General features: G+C 39.9%; 1 protein-coding gene across 1 annotated transcript in view; it reads left to right on the forward strand.

The window, feature by feature from the left end:
* SDHAF4 (succinate dehydrogenase complex assembly factor 4) overlaps positions 1–15822 on the forward strand; it is a 37201-nt gene that overhangs the window by 14240 nt on the left and 7139 nt on the right. Inside the window, exon 3 of the mRNA XM_023735931.1 lies at positions 6051–6203. Within this exon, the coding sequence (XP_023591699.1) occupies positions 6051–6203 (153 nt within the window). The remainder of the gene's footprint in view (positions 1–6050; positions 6204–15822) is intronic.

The raw sequence follows: 15822 nt of genomic DNA on the forward strand, positions 1-15822 counted from the left end.
ATCAGACCACAGGCTGAATATAGGACACAGGATTGTACTAGCCAGATACCAACCTAGGAAATGAACTCTTAAGGACTATGCAGAACCAAAAGAATTACGAAAGGGAACCAGAGAGAGTAATCTGTAAAAGACAACAGCATCGGAACAATAAAAGAGGGAATAAACAGTGTAGATATAAAACCTTCTAATGGAGAGGAAGTCAAGTGATACCAAGTAATAATAAACTGGTTCAAATCTAGGAAGATAAGGGTAAATTTCACGGTAACCACAAAGCAAGTTAACAAACCTACTCATCTAAATATAGAAGAAAAACGTAAAGTCTCAGTAAAAACAAAACCTACAAAAACAAAAGAAATGAAAAAAATCCACAAACGAAAGGAACTCAGCACAGGAGAGTAAGAGGAACAAAACTGGAGGACATTATGCTAAGTGAAATAAGTCAGTCACAAAAGGACAAATATTGTATGAGACCTCTATCGTATAAGTCATGTAAAAATTTACACACAAAAAGAAACAATCTTTGTTGGTTATGAGGGATGGGAGGAGTGGAGGTGGAACTAAATAGATAAGTGGTGACTTTGGTGAAGCATAAGACAGTACACGTTACTGGGGAAGCCAGCACAACTTGTATAAGGAAAGGTCATGGAAGCTCCATAGACACTTCCCAACTCCCTGAGGGACTGAATTGCTGGGCGGAGGGCTGTGGGAGCCATGACCTTGGGGAACATCTAGCTCAATTGGCATAACACAGTTTATAAAGACAGTGTTCTACGTTCTACCTTGGTGAGTGGCGTCTGTGGTCTTAAAAGCCTGTGAGCAGCCATCTAAGATACTCCACTGGTCTCACCCCTTTGGGAGCAAGGGAGAATGAAGAGAACAAGATAAAAGGAAAAGATTAGTCCAAAGGACTAATGGATTACAGGTACCATGGCCTCCACCAGACTGAGTCCAGTACAGCTAGATAGTGCCTGGCTACCACCACTGACTGCTCCGACCGGGATCACAGTAGAGGATCCTGGACAGAGCTGGAAAAGGATGTAGAACAGAATTCTAACTCACAAAAAAAGACCAGATTTACTGGCCTGACAGACTGGAGAAACCCCGAGAGTATGGCCCCCAGAGACCCTTTTAGCTCAGTGGTGAAGCCCCTCCTGAAGTTCACCGTTAAGCCAGGGATTGGACAGTTGGACAGCCTCATAAAACAGGAGTAATGAGGCACAGCAGTCCAAGGACAAGGACTAGAAGGCAGGAGGGGACAGGAAAGCTGGTGATAGGGAACCCAAGGTTGAGAAAGGAGAGTGTTGACATGTTGTGGGGTTGTTAACCAATGTCATAAAACAATATGTGTACTGATTGTTTAATGAGAAACTGTTTGTTCTGTAAACCTTCATCTAAATTACAATAAAAAAAAGAATTATCTATGTGAGATCAAATTGACAACAGCAACTCAAAAGGTTTGATGGGAAGCCTAGGGGACAGTGAGTTGAAGATAATGGTGATGGAATAATTTGGAAAAGGATAGTGAGAATAGCAGCACAACTGGAAGAATTTAATCGATGTCACTGAATTGTTCAGGTATTTCAAAATGGTGTAACTTTAGCTATGTGTATTTTCACCCAAAAAAAGGTCCTCAGGGTCGAGAAGGGAGAGTGTTGACATGTTGTGGGGTTGTTAACCAATGTCATAAAACAATATGTGTACTGATTGTTTAATGAGAAACTGTTTGTTCTGTAAACCTTCATCTAAATTACAATAAAAAAATTTTTTTTAAATGCAGAATCTTAGGCTCTACCAAGACCTACTCAGAATCTGCCTTTTCACAAGACTCCTAGTTGGTTTGTGTGTGCATAGACTTTTTCGAATCTTCCAGTTCACTTTCTTCTCTCGGTACATGAGCCTCCCTGAGTCCTGGCTTCTGTCGTTTGGCTTTCTGTTTTGCTCAGGCTCCAGGGACTCTCATCTCCCTGCTGTCCCCAAGACTCTGTCTCCCAAGATACAGGGGATAAACCTTCAGGATATGTAGCAGTTTAACTGTTTGTTTACCTCACTGGGCTACTTTTTTAGTTTACCGCTACTTACTTTCTTAAAAGTTCTTCTTATGACTTAGAAATGTTTTATATATTTTTTTCTATCTTTTTAAGTTTTTTTATCTGTAGGGTGTTGGCATCTCTAATTGATCAGATTGCCAGAAGCAGAAGTTATAAGCAGTTTTTTTTTTTTTATGATGATTCTTTTTCTCTTGCTTTTCATTATTTCTTCCTTTAGATGGTCATCTTTTAGCTTATAATGTACTCATAAACACAGTTCTAAATAGGCTTTGGATAAGACCAAACCACTCCCTTGAAGTAGGAGGCATGGGCTTTATTGCAGTTATTTCTTTACATTTCAAAGGATAGTTTTTGCTTTAAGTTTGTTAGCTATTTCAGGTGGTTGATATAGTCAGAAGTCTGATAGCCAAAATGTAATACTGATGTTACTATAGTTACTGTTGCTTAGCACCAGCTTCTGTATGCAAAATCCACAAAAGTGGTCCTTGGGCTCGCCTTTGCATCTCTGCTAATCCTTGTCATCTGTTAGGCCCTTCTTTGACGTCATCTGCCCCTTAAAGCTACTTTCATGTGCCTCACTGTCTGCCAGGCTAATATGTGTGGACTTGTTTCCAAAACTTCAGAGCCTGCAGGTGCCGAGGAGCACAGCGTCCCCTTTCTTATCTTGTACTGTGCAAAAATGTAGGGAATGCTTCTCCGCCATATTCTGTCATCGTCAATCACCTGAGTACAAAAATAGTTCTGTTTATGATTCCACTGGTCTCAGAGTCCCTTGAGAAAACTGGTCTTTCAGCTTTTCCTCTCATCCCCTCTTTCTGCAGATAAGATTCGTGCAGAAGTGCATAAGGCCAGATTGAGAGACCAGTTTCTCAACCCTGTGCTTTGCTACACTCCCCTTTCCCCATTCTTCACTAAAAACCCTTATGCAGATTGACTTCTGCATCCCACAGTTTAGGCTCAATGTATTAACAGACCAAATGTGTGCAAATACACAGACATACACTGCTATTTCAGTACTGTTGCTGCTGTTGGAGGCTGTTGAGTCGATTGTGACAGAGTAGAACTGCTCCATAGGGTGTTCTTGGCTGTAATCTTTATGTAAAAAGATCGCCAGGTCTTTTCTCCTGCGGAGCCGCTAGGTGGGTTCAAATTCACCAACCTTTCGATTAGCAGCTGAGCACTTAACCATGGCACCACCAGGGCTCCTTTACTTCAGTACTACATTACTTTATTTCTCTTAAACTACCCTGCAATTATCCTCATTTTACAACTGGGGAAAAAGACTCAGTAAGATAAAATAACTTTCTCAAGGTTACAGAGCTACTAAGTAGTGAGGCTGGCATCAGAACCCATGGAACTCCAATGCCTTGGGCTGGCAAATTTTAACTTCTCTATTGTATTACTTGTATTACTTAGGAAAAGTTTAAACTATAAAGTTCTAACCGGTTAGGCTGGCGAGGCTGCTCTGCTTTGATAGGTCATTCAGGGATCCAGGTTCTTTTCATCTTGTTGCTCCACCATCTGTAGGGCGGTACCAATAGTTAGCCAACATACACGAATAGAGCTGTACTAATTACTTACAGTTTATGTCTGTTCTGATTGTTTGAACTTCTGTTTGGGCAATACCTATATCATACCAGTTGTTAAACATTTTAAGTATCACCCCTGCGCTGAGTATTGTCTTCATCTGCGTGGTTGAAGCTGGTCACTGCCATGTCTACAGGACAACTCAAAGGAATGGGGAAAGAAATCCAGGGCAGTTAGCTTGTTGCAAAATTGAGGCAACCTGGAATTTTTACACATTATTTCCAGTCACAGCCCATTGGCCACAACTGCTATTACTATAAGAACATAAAAATTTATATAATATGTCCTTAGATATTGAAGTAGAAGTTTGAAGGCAAAGTAGTCTTAACCCCCCCAAAAACAACAAAAATTTAAATAGATAAGTGTTTTCTATTTTAATATATACAGAAATCATCACTGGTCCACAGAATTTTTCCCAGCCAGTTAGTATAATAAGTATAAAGTATTTTGTGTAAGTGAGCATGTAGAGGGAAAGAAACTATGTGTAGATCCATATTAATTCTGTAGATCGTTGTAGCTTTATGAAAACATTCAGTTACATTTATCTTTTTTTTAACCTAGTATTTTGAGGGCTCTTAGGTCTGTGGGAGAATGCTGATTTGCATTCCAGTCAGTCATTCAGCCAATCAGCAGATTTGCTAGTCACTGAGCAATATGCAGTATAGGTGCAAATGATCAGCCTGACGTACTGTATTGAAATTATTAATGTAGTTTGTGTGTAACATTATGTAACTTTATGTAATCTTACATACAAGTCTTATGTAAATTCCAGGTAGTCTGTGGAGGTGTGTTTTATATCCACACACATATAGATACATACAAGCAAATATTTGTATGCATATATGTTTGTATAACACATAAGGTCACCATGAGTCAGGAGCCTACTCGATGGCAGCTAACAACAACAACAATATATTTGTGTGTGTATGTATATGTATACACACACACACACATATGCAATTTTATTTTGAAGTAGGGGGGGAGGTGATGTAGTGATGACTGGAATATGAATAGAATATATGTAAGAAAAACATTCTAATTATATATAATGCTGTCACGAGCTTCCAGATAATTCAGTAACAGTAAAGGATACTTTTGCCACTACGCTAAGTGCTTAGCATAAATTGTCCTATTTAATCTATTCAGTAACCTGATGAGATAGGTATTGTTATATTCAATTTGGAGGGGAAGAAACAGATTTAGAAAGGGTAAATAGCTTGACCAAGGACTGTACAACTAGAAGGTGGTTGAATTTCCTCTTGCTGCAGTAACAATTACCACAAACTTGGTGGCTTAAAACAGCACAAATTCATTATCTTCTGGAGGTCAAAATTCGGTCTCACTGGGCTAAAATCAAGGTTTCAACAGGGCTGTGTTCTTTCTGGAGGCTCTAGGGGAGAATCTTCTTTCCCCTTTCCAGCTTTTGGAGGGCGTCTTCATTCCTTCGCTCGTGATGCTTCTCCATCTTTAAAATCAGCAACTTCATGCCAAATCTTTCACATGCTGCCATCTTTCTGGTTCTCTCTTATGACTCCCTCTGTCACTTAGAAGAGTCCTTTTGATTGCATTGGGTCCACTCAGATAATCTAGGATAATCTGCCTAGTTTGAGACCATCTGACTAGTAACCTTAATTCCATCTGCTACCTTAATTTCCCTTGGCATGTAACCTAACCTGTTCATAGGTTCTGGGTATTAGGATGTGGTCATCTTTGGGGGCCATCATTCTTCCTGCCACAGTGGTCTAACTAGAACTGGTACCCAGATCTGTCTGGTGCTAAAGCCATTCCTTTAGCAAGTTGAAAACCCCCAACCCCGGGGCCATGTTTCCAGAATGGTTTTGCCCTTATTGAACATTATCTCAAACAAGGGGTTGGATAACTTTCATAGTTTAACTTTTTCTTTGCGACCAAGAGAAAAAGTGACCTTGTTTGCGCATCACAGATGCTCAGTACATTTTAAATTTTTCTGTTGGCAGGCAAAGAAGACCATAATTAGAATTTAAATATAAGAATACTAAATATAGTCCCTCGTGATTTCTAGGTAGAACTTAAATACTAAATATTATTGTTAAAAAATTCATACCACTTTTCTTTTTTTAGTTAATGATCTGACCATTGATATTTTTGGCATCAATTCAGACAGGAATCAGTGTTTCATATGAGTTTACAATTTTGATAATGATTAATCATTTCAAAGTTCTTTTTTTTCTTTTCAAACTACTAACATTGATTGCCTCCAAGGAAGGGAACTGACTGGAAGACAGGGGTGCATGAGAGAATTTTCACTGTATGTCCTTTTGTACCTTTTAAGCTTTGATGCATGAGACTATATAAACTCAAAATAAGTAAATTGTTAAATTTTAAAAGCAGAACAAATAAACAGCTTCCATTTTTCCACTATCCCTGCTCTCCTAGGACCACCTCTTCTGTGTCATTCTTTGAGAAAAACAAGTTCTTCTAAAGGAGGCAAGTCTGAACCCACCAAACAATCCCTTAAGAAGCCAAAGTTACCAGAAGGTCGTTTTGATGCACCAGAGGGTTCTCATTTAGAGAAGGAGCCACTAGAAAGTGAGTATAGTAAAGCTCCTCTCTTAATTTTTGAAATATCTCAGTTATTGAGAAAAAAATGAAAGAAAATAAATGTTACCGCTTATAATTCTTTATTAACAATAATAAAGCATATTGCGATACTGAATAAAATTACCATTATTAACCCATGAATATGTGAGGATAAAATGAAAAAAATTTCCAAGCCCCTGACACTGCTTTAATTGTTTATTTATTACATTCCATTATTCATATGATAAAGTATCTGAGTTGAGACATTCTTCAGTGCAAGTAACAGAAACCCACCTGAGCAAACTTAAGCAGAAGGGATGGTAGGGTATTAGGATACAAGTAGGCACCCATGGGCAGTGTTGCTCCTGGGCCTTGGAAAAAGACTGGAATCTAGGGACTAAGCACTGTATAGAATTGAGACAGTCTCCCACCTCCTCTTGTCTCTGTTCACTTCTTTTCATTGTTCTCTGTCTCAAACTGGCTTCTCATTCCACAGAGCAGAAAGCAGCTGGTCCCAGTAGCTACTCAGTTCAAGAAAGCCACCAGACTCAGACTAGAATTTTTTAGTCCTAATTCCAAACTCTCAGAGCCCATTGGCCAAGCTTGGATTAGGTGTCCACAGCTGAATCAATCAAGAGTGACCAGTGGGGTGGGTCACATGTGAAGATGGTTGTTCCCTCTGTTATTGTATGGTTGGAGACAGAAGGAGTAGTTTTGAGGAAAAAGAATTTTTGTGTGGGGGGTGGTGATAGACTAAACATTATTTTGTATTCAGTATGCACAAAATTTGTTCCTGCCTTAAAGCTCTGTTTTTTAAAGTACTACTTTATTGTAAAGTTTTATGTCCTTTTGTACCTTTTAATTTTGGAACATGCGCAAGTATTATCTATTCAAAAAGTAAATTTTGAAACAACATAAATACAAACATGCCATTTTGAGAACTTGGCAAAGCTGCCTTGCTTGTCCAATTTTTCCAGTTAAATGAGAATTAACCCATCTGTGCAGTGAAGCATCCTAGGAAAGAGCACATCAGCAGAAAATGTAGAGACCTGTGTATAGAACCCTTTTTAGCATATGAAAGCTTTTATTGATTGCTCATTCAGTTAAGTATTTCAATTTATAGCACTTTACCAAACCTAATCTAATAAACATACCAGTCAGCCAAAATAAAATGATAGAGACTTCTAAGAAATCGCCATATTATAAAGGTAAGATTTTTCCTTTGAGGCTTGCTGTTGTTGTTAGGTGCTGTCGAGTAGGTTCCAACTCATAGCGACCCTATAGGACAGAATAGAACTGCCCCATAGGGTTTCCAAGGAGCAGCTGGTGGATTCGAACTGCTGACCTTTTGGTTAGCAGCTATAGCTGTCAGCTAATCAGAAAAATCTGAGAGGAAATATTTCCTTAAAATATCACATCAGAAGGAAGCAGCACATTTCAAGAGCTAATCATCTATTTGGCATAATACTAGGCATGCCTCATAATTTTTGAGTCACTGAAGTTCATGATAAACCTATCATCCCTTATAAACTGGTCTGGCAAAGTCACCAAACCTACCAGATACTTTTCAGTCCTCATTTTATTTGTACTATCACTGTGTCTTGAAATTTTCTGCTTGGTTGCGGTTACGCTATCTCCAGTTTCTCATTCTGTTTCTGCATCCACTTTTTCCTGGACCCTTCATAAGCCCCTCTGATTCTGTCCAACTCCTTAATGTGGGTATTTGCTAGGCCTCTCTCTTTAGGCCCCTAAACTTTCCTAGGGAGATCTCATATCCTGCTAATGTGATTTTAAAAATCACATATGCATTGGTAATTCACACATTTCTACCTCCAGTCAAACCTCACTTCTAATCTTTTTTTTATTTTTTATTCTTGAGTCTAAATGAAGGTTACATTTCAAGTTGGTCTCCCATACAAAATTTTATACGTACATTGTTCTGTGACCCTAACTGCTCACCCCATTCTGCGACAGCACACTCCTCCTTTCCATCCCTGATTCCCCATGTCCAGTCAACCAGCTGCTAACTCTCTCTGCCTTCCCATCTCACCTCTGGACAGAAGGTGCCCCCTTGGTCTCTTGTATCTACTTGAGGTAAGAGGCACATTCCTCACGAGTATCACTTTATGTCCCACAGTACAGTCTAATCCGAGTCTGAAGAGTTGGCCTCGGAAATTGTTTTAGTTCTGGGCTGATAGAAAATCCAGGCACCATGCTTTCTGGGGTTCCTCCAGTCTCAGTCAGACCATTAAATCTGGTTTTCTGACTAGAATTTGAGTTCTGCACCCCATCTTTCTGCTGCTCCATCAGGGACTCTCTGTTGTGTTCCCTGTCAGGGCGGTCATTGCTGGTAGCCGGGCACCATCTAGTTCTTCTGGTCTCAGGCTGATGAAGTCTCTGGTTTATATGGTCCTTTCTATCTCTTGGGCTAATACTTTCCTTGTGTCTTTGGTGTTCTCACTTCTAATCTTCATTCTCCTATCTCCAGCTGCCTCCTGAACATCTTCATTTGAATAGTCCAACTATATCTCAAAATTCATATTCTGAAACTAAACTCTTCCTCTATCCATTGTTCCCACTCACAATCACTCCTCCCTCCTACCCTATCCCATATTCTCCTTTTATTCCTGGATTGCCAGTCTAACTCATCTACCTAGTAATCCAAGCCTGAAACCTGGCAGTAATCCTTCACTCCTGCCTCTGTCCATATCGAATCACTAACCAAGTCCTACTGATTCTACCTTCTTAAAGCCGATCGAGTCAGTTCCAACTCATGGCAACCCCATGTACGTCAGAGTAGAACTGTGCTTCGTAGGGTTTTCAATGACTGATTTTTCAGAAGTAGATAACCAGGCCTTTCTTCTGAGATGGCTCTGGGTGGACTAAAACGTTCAACCTTTTGGTTAGCAGCTGAGCACACTAACCTTTGCACCACCCAGGAACTCCCTCTACCTCCTTGACATCTCTTAAATACATCCCTTCTCATCCATCCTACCAATAAAGCTAAATTCAAGTTGTCTCTAGCTCTGTTGCTGTCCTAACAGATCTGTTTCTTGCTTTGTTTCCCACCTTGTAGTCTTATCTCCCTGCCTTTAGTACTTAACTTCATTCTAAGAAGAATTTATAGGTTGTCGCTTTGCAGAAATTTGAATTCATTTTTACGATGATAAAGGTACAAAGGTGAATTAGAAAGAAAGATGAGATACGTAAGGAGTTACGGACAGGACACCAGGTAGTAATTGACAGAAGAAATAAAAAGAAAAAGCTCAGAAAAAATACAAAAAGGAGGTAACATTTGAGCTGTGTTTTAAAGGAAAAATAAAATTGTAGTAAGTATGTAAGGAGTGATGGGGAAATATTTCCAAAAAAAAAAGAGAAAATGGAACGAAGGAAAAGAACCACATGATCATCTCAACTGATGCAGAAAAGTCATTTCACAAAATCCAATATCCTTTTATGTTAAAAACTCAAAAAAGTAGGAATAGAAGGGTAGGTCCTCAACATGATAAAGGTCATTTATGAAAAATCCACAGCTAGCATCATAGTGAAAGAGTGAAAGCTTTCCCCCTAAAATCAGGAATATGACAAGGATACCTGGTTTCACTACTGCTATTGAGCATTGTACTGGAAGTTCTAACCAGAGCAGTTAGTCAAGAAAAGGAAATTAAAGACAACCAAATCAGAAAAGAAGTAAAACTATCTCTGTTTGCATATGACATGATCCTATATATAAAACCCATTGCCATCAAGTCAATTCCAACTCATAGTGACCCTATAGGACAGAGTAGAACTGCCCCATAGGGTTTCCAAGGAGTGGCTGGTAGATTTGAACTTCTCACCTTTTGGTTAGCAGCTGTAGCTATTAACCACTATGCCACCAGGGCTCCAAATCCTATATATAGAAAATCCCAAAGAGTCCACAAGAAAGCTACTAGAGCTAATAAATGAATTCAGCAAAGTGGCAGGATACATGAGCAACACTCAAATATCAGTTGTGTTTCCCAGAACTGCAACCATTCCCAAATCCCACTTTTTAGAAAAAGATTAGAGAGGCCTATAAAACAAAAAAAAATTGATACACATGAGGAGCATGTTTCCTGGTTCAATCAAATACATGAGACCAAATGGGCATCTCCTGTCCAAAGGCAGGATGAGAATGCAGTAAGGGACAGCAACTGAACGAATGGACGCAGGGAACCCAGAGTGGAAAGAGGAGGTGTTCTGTCTCATTGTGGGGATTGCAACCAATGTCACAAAACAATGTGTGTATAAACTTTTGAATGAGAAATTAGCTTGAGCTGTAAACTTTCACCTAAAGCGCAATTTAAAAAAAAATCAGTTGTATTTCTGTGCACCAGAAATGAACAATCTAAAAAGGAAATCAAGAAAACCATCCCACTAACAGAAGCATCAAAAAGAGTAATAAAAGAATTCCTAGGAATAAATTTAATCGTGGAGGTGAAAGACTTGTACACTGAAAACTGTAAAACGTTGCTGAAAGAAAGTCAAGAAGACTTTAAAAAATGAAAAGACATCCATGTCCACAAATTAAGATTTAATATTGTTAAGACGTTAGTACTACCTAAAGTGATCTGAAGATTCAGTGAAATCCCTATCAAAATTCCAGCAGGCTTTTTTTTGCAGAAATGGAAAACTAACCCTCAAATTCATATGGAATGCCAGGGGGCCCTGAATATCCAAAATAATCTTGAAAAAGAGCAAAATAAGAGGACTCACATTTCCTGATTCCAAACCATACTGTAAAGCTCCAGTAACCAGAACAGTCTGGTAATGGTAAAAACATAGATATATAAACCAATGGAATAGAATTGGGAGTACAGAATATAATGAACTCCTACAAGTCAACAACAACAAGTCAACCCAATTTTAAAAACGGGCAAAGACAATAATAAGAAAAATATATAGGCAAAGGATTTGAATTAACGTTTCTAAAAAGAAGATATACAAATGGCCAACAAGTACATGAAAAGATGCTTAATATCCTTAGTCATTAGGAAGATGCAAATCAAAGCCACAATGAGATATTACTGTACCCCCACTAGGATGGGGGTATGAGAAAAATGGAAAACAGTAAGTGTTGGTGAGGATGTGGAGAAAACGGAACCCTCATGTGTTGCTGGTGGGAAAATAAAATGGTGCAGCTTCTGTGAAAAACAGTTTGGAGGTTCCTCAGAAGGTGAAACATAGAATTGCCATACGACCCAGCAGTTCTACTTCCAGGTATATAGCCAAAAGACTTGAAAGCAAGATCTCAAGCAAATATTTATACACTAGTGTTCATTGCAGCAGTATTCACAATAGTCAAAAGGTGCAAACAACCTGTGTTTCATCAGATGAATGGATGAACGAAATCTGTTGTGTACGTACAATGGAATATTACTCAGCATGAAGAGAAATGAAGTTCTGATACATGCTACAACATGGGTGAGCCTTGAGAACATGCTGAATATAATTAATCAGACATAAAAGGAGAAATGTTATATGCATATCTAGATTAGGGAATTGCATAGAGACTAAAGTTTACTAGTGGTTATCAGAGGCTGAGGGGAGAATGGGGAGTTATCATTGCGTAAAGAGTACTGAGTTTCTGTTTGGGGTGATGAAAAAGTTTTGGAAGTGGTGATGGTAGCACAGCGTGGTGAATATAATTAATGTCACCTAATTGTACACTTCAAAATGGCTAAAATGGCAAAATTTTTGTTCTGAGAGAGAAAAAGATATGGTCAAAGACAAAGAGGCTGGAGGTGGGGCCAAGATGGCGGAGTAGTCAGATGCTTCCGGTGGACTCTCTTACAACAAAGACCTGAAGAAACAAGTGAATTGATTATATATGACATTTTAGGAGCCCTGAACATCAAAGGCAAAGTTCAGGAACCTGATTGAGTGACGGGGGAGGGAGAGATGGTCTGGAAGCAGCGAGGAGTTGCCAGACCTGACCCGGTGACAGCCTGAGCCCTTCAGGCCTGATCAGCTCGGGGGTGAGTGGTGAGGTAGGCAAGCAGCCATGCTCGGGAGGTGTATTCCGCACCAGGAGAAACCCCCGAGTCAGAGAGTCTAGTTGGCCACCCAGAAACAGTGAGAAGCAGCCCTCCACCGGCAAAAGATAAGTAATTGCATCCAGCTTACCACACGTATCAAAAACACCCCTCTTAGGGAAAACCCTTTCTCCCATTTACCTCCCTGCTCCCTGCTCTGCAGTGGGTCCCAGACCAGCTTCAGCAATTTCCGAGTCCCCTGGGCTGGAAGTGGGATCCGTCACATGCCCTGAGCCATTCTCCTGGCCTTGGAGAGTGAACAAATTAAGAAACGGAAAAAAAAAAACAAACTGCCGGCTTCTCTAAGCCAGGAACTGAGGGTAGGCACAGTTCCTTTCCCTAGGCACAGGCATAAGGGATCCACGGACTCTGAGTGCCTTTCCCCCTACATAGACTTGCGTGGGCCCATTTCAACAGCATAGGCCCTAATTACTGCAGTACAATAGGGTATATACCTGAAGTCTAACATGAACTGTTTCAGCTATGAAGTGGAAGGTTTGTAACATTTGACAACGCTGTGCCCATTAAGCAGGGTCTTCACCTACCCACATCAGGGAACTGAGGACTGGTGGCTCCACCCATGCCACCTAGCCACCTGTGATAGGGGCCCAAGAATAAGAGGTGCCACCCAGTCTTTACAGCCAACAGCATTGGGTGCTCCAAGTCCAGCTGCAAAACCCACCCACCTATGTGCTGTAGGGAACAGGGACACGTCTTCCTGGATCCTCGGGGGCGGCCATCAGCCCCCTGCCTTGCTCAGAGTTTGTCCCCCTGCTGTAGCCAGATGCCTGTGCCTACAACAATCACCCATGCCTGTCTAGGACTGTAGGTGAGAGCCTGCACCACACACTTGATGGCTATCTACCTGGGCACCTTAGCTGAATCCATACAGCAGGAGTGGGTGGACTCCTGAGCTCACATACCTAGTAACAGATCTAACCACCTGGTGACAGGATGTTAGAGCTTCAAAGGTGCCAATAAACTAGCTCATACAAGCAGCTTATTTGGGCATATCAAAACAAAACAAGAAGCTAGGACACAGTAAACAAACAAATAAATATAATAATTTACTCATGGCTCAGAGACAACAGTCAATATCAAATCACATAAAGAGGCAGTCCATGATGGCCTCAGCAAGCTCCCAAGATAAAGAATCTAGAAATTTTCCAGAGGAGGAAAATTTTCTTGGACTTAATGGAAGCAGAATACAAAAGATTAATATACAAAACTCTTCAAGAGATTAGGAAGGAAATTAAGCAAACCACAGAACATGCAATAGAGGAAATTTAAAAGATTAGAGAAGAGCATAGTGACAAATTTAACAGGCTACAAGAATCCATAGAGAGAGAGAAATCAGAAATCCAGAAGATTAACAATAAAATTTCCCAGAATTAGACAACTCAATAGAAAGTCATAGGAGCAGAATTGAGGCAATGGGAGTCAAAATTAGTGAGACTAAAGATAAAACACTTGACACCAACTTATTTGAGAAAAAATCAGATAAAAGGACTTAAAAAAATGAAGAAACCCTAAGAATTATGTGGGATTCTATCAAGAGGAATAACCTGTGAGTGATTGGAGTACCAGAACGGGGGGGTGGGGGGTGGATAACAGAAAATATAGAGAGAATTGTTGAAGATTTGTTGGCAGAAAGCTTCCCTGATATCATGACAGATGAGAAGATACTATCCAAGATGCTTATTGAACCCCACATAAGGCAGATCCCAAAAGAAAGTCATCAAGACATATTATAATCAAACTTGCCAAAACCAAAGATAGAGAATTTTAAGAGCAGCTAGGGATAAATGAAAAGTCATCTACAAAGGAGAGTCAATAAGAATAAGCTCACACTACTCAGCAGAAACCATGCAGACAAGAAGGCAGTGGGATGATATATATAAAGCCACAATAGTCAAAACAGCCTAGTACTGGTACAATGACAGATACATAGACTAGTGGAACAGAATTGAGAATCCAGACATAAATTCATTCACCTGTGAGCAGCTGATATTTGACAAAGGCCCAAAGTCCATAAATTGGGGAAAAGGCAGTCTCTAACAAATGGTGCTGGCATAACTGGATATCCATCTGCAGAAAACTGATACAAGACCCATACGTCACACCATGCACAAAAACTAACTCAAAATGGATCAAAGACTTAAATATAAAATCGAGAACAATAAAGATCATAGAAGAAAAATAGGGACAATGCTAGGAGCCCTAATACATGGCATAAACACAATAGGAACCATAAGTAACAATGCGCAAGCACCAGAAGAGGGACTAGATAACTGGGAGCTCCTAAAAATCAAACACTTATGCCCATCAAAAGCCTTCACCAAAAGAGTCAAAAGACAGCCTACAGACTGGGAAAAAAATTTTGGCTATGACAAATCCAATCAGTGTCTAATCTTTAAAATCTACAAGATACTGCAAAACCTCCCCAACAAAAGACAAATAACCCAATTAAAAAATGGGCAAAGGATATGAACAGGCACTTTGCCAAAGAAGATACTCAGGTGGCTAACAGACACATGAAGAAATGCTCACAATCATTAGCCATTAGAGAAATGCAGACCAAAACTACAATAGATACCATCTCACCCCAACAAGGCTAGCATTAATCCAAAAAACACAAATAATAAATGCTGGAGAGGTTGTGGAGAGAGTGGAACACTTATATACTGTTGGTGGGAATGTAAAATGATACAACCACTTTGGAAATCAATTTGGCGCTTCCTTAAAAGCTAGAGATAGAAGTACCATATGATCCAGCTATCCCGCTCCTTGGAATATATCCTAGAGAAATAAGAGCGGTAACACGAATACATATATGCACACACATGTTCATTCAGCACTGTTCACAATAGCAAAAAGATGGAAACAACCTAGGTGCCCATCAACAGACGAATGGATAAACAAATTACAGTATATCCACACAGTGCAATACTACACAACGATAAAGAACAACGATGAAGCCATGAAACATAACATGGAGGAATCTGGAGGGCATTATGCTGAGTGAATTTAGTCAGTACAGAGAACAAATATTGTATAAGACCACTATTATAAGAACTCAAGAAAATGTTTAAACACAGAAGAAAACATTCTTTGATGGTTATGAGGGTGGGTGAAGTTTATTTACTAACTAGATAGTAGATAAGAATTATCTTAGGTAAAGGGAAGGACAACATACACTACAGGGGAAGTCAGCACAACTGGACTAAATCAAAGCTAAGAAATTTCCTGAATACAGTCAAACACTTTGAGAGACAGAGTAACAGGGATAGGGTTCTAGGGACCATGCTTTCAGGGGACATCTAGGTCCATTGGCATAACAAAGCTTATTAAGAAAATGTTCTTCATCCTTCTTTGGTGAGTGGCGTCTGGGCTCTTAAAAGCTTGCAAGTGGCCTTCTAAGATGCATCAGTTGGTCCCAACCACCTGGAGTAAAGGAGAATGAAGAACACCAAAGACACAAGGAAAGTAGTAGCCCAAGAGACAGAAAGGGCCACATAAACCAGAGACCTCATCAGCCTGAGACCAGAAGAACCAGATGGTGCCCGGCTACC

The sequence above is a fragment of the Trichechus manatus genome, unplaced genomic scaffold (genome assembly GCF_000243295.1).
Source record: "Trichechus manatus latirostris isolate Lorelei unplaced genomic scaffold, TriManLat1.0 scaffold00083, whole genome shotgun sequence".
NCBI lineage: Eukaryota > Metazoa > Chordata > Mammalia > Sirenia > Trichechidae > Trichechus > Trichechus manatus.